This window comes from Mus caroli, chromosome 5 (assembly GCF_900094665.2).
Source record: "Mus caroli chromosome 5, CAROLI_EIJ_v1.1, whole genome shotgun sequence".
NCBI lineage: Eukaryota > Metazoa > Chordata > Mammalia > Rodentia > Muridae > Mus > Mus caroli.
In genome coordinates this window covers 128,028,763-128,031,887 of record NC_034574.1, presented here as the reverse complement: position 1 = coordinate 128,031,887, position 3,125 = coordinate 128,028,763, and the positions used below count along the sequence as shown (strand labels likewise).

General features: G+C 41.6%; 1 protein-coding gene across 3 annotated transcripts in view; it reads right to left on the bottom strand.

Moving 5' to 3' along the window:
- Positions 1-3,125, bottom strand: part of Baz1b (bromodomain adjacent to zinc finger domain 1B) — a 65,145-nt gene that overhangs the window by 46,293 nt on the left and 15,727 nt on the right. For all 3 annotated transcript variants that reach the window (XM_021162486.1, XM_021162487.2, XM_029477264.1), the window contains exon 3: positions 2,545-2,689. In XM_021162486.1, the coding sequence (XP_021018145.1) occupies positions 2,545-2,689 (145 nt within the window). The remainder of the gene's footprint in view (positions 1-2,544; positions 2,690-3,125) is intronic.

Below are 3,125 nucleotides of genomic sequence, written 5' to 3'. Positions count from 1 at the left end.
CCTTCAGAAGAGCAGTCGGGTGCTCTTACCCACTGAGCCATCTCACCAGCCCCAACCAGGACTTCTTATGAAGTGTTGCTTGTGCTTGATCAGACTCTTGTCTGATTTCAAAAGTCCCTTTACTAAACGCAATTCAATTACACGATTTAAGTCCTTCATCTGTTTTTTGTTATTGTTGTTGTTATTAAAATGTAACACTTAAAAGGCAGAGGTGTGATCATCCACACAAGCAGATTTCTTTGCGTTGGAAGCCAGCCTGTTCTACAGAGTGAGTTCTAAGTTCTAATACAGGCAGGGGTATGTAAAGAGACCCTGTCCTAAAACAACAAAAAGAGACAGAGGCAAGAAAACTGCTTATAGTTTAAGGCCAGCCTAGCATACAGAATGAGAATCTCAAAAGATCAAACCAAACCAACCAATAAACAAAACCACTGATATTTTCAGACGTTACAAATAAAAGATATAAAATACACAGAACAAGAGTAAATTCATTAAATACATCAGTGAAATAAAGTGCAAGCAGAGTGAGGTATCAGACATAAATGAATTCAGTGTCAATCTTACTACTTACTGGCTACTACAGCACCTTCTGCCCCTGAGCAAGATAGCCTAACACTAAAACCCCTGAAAATCACANTCTGAGATTGCAAAGATGGGTAGCTATTTAAACCAACATTTAGGTAATAGCTTGCAAAGATAAGGGGTTACTTTATTTCTTCTACTTAAAAGAGCATTTCCTGGATCATCCTCCCTTTGGAGCCACTTCAACTCTCTGAAGTACTTTCTCACTTCTCCTAAATAAATTTATGTTCAGGCTGGCAAGATGGCTGAGCAGATAAGGCACATGCCAACAAACCTGGCAAACTGAGTTCAATTCCCATATGCTGGAAGCCAAGAAGCAACCCCCACAGGTTGTTCTCTAACCTCCACACAGGTACCGTGGTACAGGAGTGTGCATACATATGCAAGGAACAACATATAAGTAAGTGAATATGATGAAAAATTGTATTAAATAATCTGTCACACTGCTCTTAAAAAAGAAAAGCCGGGCAGTGGTGGTGCACGCCTTTAATCCTAGAACTTGAGAGGCAGAGGCAGGCAGATTTCTGAGTTTGAGGCCAGCCTAGTCTACAAAGTGAGTCCTAGGACAGCCAGAGCTACACAGAGAAACCTTGTCTAGGAAAAAACAAAAACAACACAATAAATCATACATATAGTTCTTTAGCTATAATCCCAATATTGGAGAGGCTGAGGCAAGATGCCCACAACGTAAAGGGCAGCCTGGGAAGTTCTGGAGCAGCATGGGATACGGAGCACCATCCTAAGTCAAACAACAACAGATCCATAAAATCAAATCTCGAAAGAGTATTTATTTCCTCACTCCAAAGACAGTAACAATTTTCAGAACCAAAATGCAACAGAAAGTCCAAAGATGTGATGGAGGCTCCCTAGGCATGTAAGGCCCAGGGTTCCCTTCCTAATGGGGTGGGAGAAGGGGGTGGAAATCAAACAGTGCTGGCAGGCACTGTGGTCACTGAGGAGGCTGAAGTAGGACTCCAAGATCCAGGCCAACCTGGACTCCAAATCCAGACCATTTCTTTCAAAAGAAAGAAAAGATCATTAGGCAACCAACCTAAGGACCACAAATCAGTGAAGAACGGGCGGGCCAGAGTCTAGCTTTCAGAACACACCCTAGCCCAGCACTAGTGGTGCACACGCCTGTGATCCCAGCACTCAGGAGGCAGAGGCAGGTGGATCCGAGTTCAAGGTCAGTCTGGTCTACAGAGTAAGTTCCAGGACAGCCAGGGTTATACAGAGAAACTGTCTCCAAAAATAAAAAGGAATCCATCTAACTTAAGAAACAATGCACTTTCTTTACTCTGACAAAAGTAAAAAGTAGTAACCCCANTGTTGATCANATATTTTCTTATCTTGAATTCATCTAATACATGTCAACATGAATACCTATGGAAATGTTACCTCACTACTTTTCTTCATATTCTTTTGCCTTATGTAAAGTGACTCTGCTATCCCAAACATACAGGTATTTTTTTAAAAAAATGTTTGTGCCGGGCAGTGGTGGCGCACGCCTTTGATCCCAGCACTCGGGAGGCAGAGGCAGGAGGATTTCTGAGTTCGAGGCCAACCTGGTCTACAGAGTGAGTTCCAGGACAGCAAGGGCTACACAGAGAAACCCTGTCTCGAAAAACAAAAGCAAACNAACAAAAAAATGTTAGCTTCAGCCAGACATAAGTATATGCCTTTAATACCAGCAGAGGCAGGCAAATAAATCACCTTGACTTTAGCTGGACCACAGAGCCTAAGCAGTCTCAATCAATCAATAAATAAATTTAGAAAATCAAAAAACAAAACAAACAAACCAAAAACAAGCCAGGTGGTGGTGGCACACACTTTTAATCCCAGCAGTCAAGTGGATCTGAGTTTGAGGACAGCCTCATCTATAGTGACCAGTTCCTGAACAGCCAGGGCTACACAGAGAAACCCTGTCTCGTAAAACAAACAAACAAGAATACAGACACTTACCTCAAAGTCACACTCTTCCCCCACGGCATATTTGGTCATGATTTCTAACCAGGCAGANTCGACAAGCTTCTCTAAGGAGGCTGTGTTATGGTGAACCATTTCCAGAACAAGCTTCTCNTACCAGTTAGGAAACTCTTCCTTCAAACTAAATAAAAGTCAACAATTAGCAAGGAAATACAAAAGCCTTTAGCGGGAGATTTCAACTCAAACTTTAAAAAAAAAAAGAAAGAAAAAAGACAATATTTTACAGCAATTTTAGGGTGACAAGTATTTCCTTTTTAAAAAATTACTTGAAAATTTCATGCAATGTGTTTTACTCCCTCGCCCCCAAAAGAAACTGTCTTCAGCAAGTACAGGCAAAGCACTGGAAAATGAAGGAAGATTAAGAAGCCCAAAGTAGGGGGGCTGGAGATGGCTCAGAGGTTAAGAGCACTGACTGCTCTTCCAAAGGTCCCGAGTTCAAATCCCAGCAACCACATGGTGGCTCACAACCATCTTTAATGGGATCTGATGCCCTCTTCTGGTGTGTCTGAAGACAGCTACAGTGTATACTTGAGATTAATAAGTAAATCTTAAAAAAA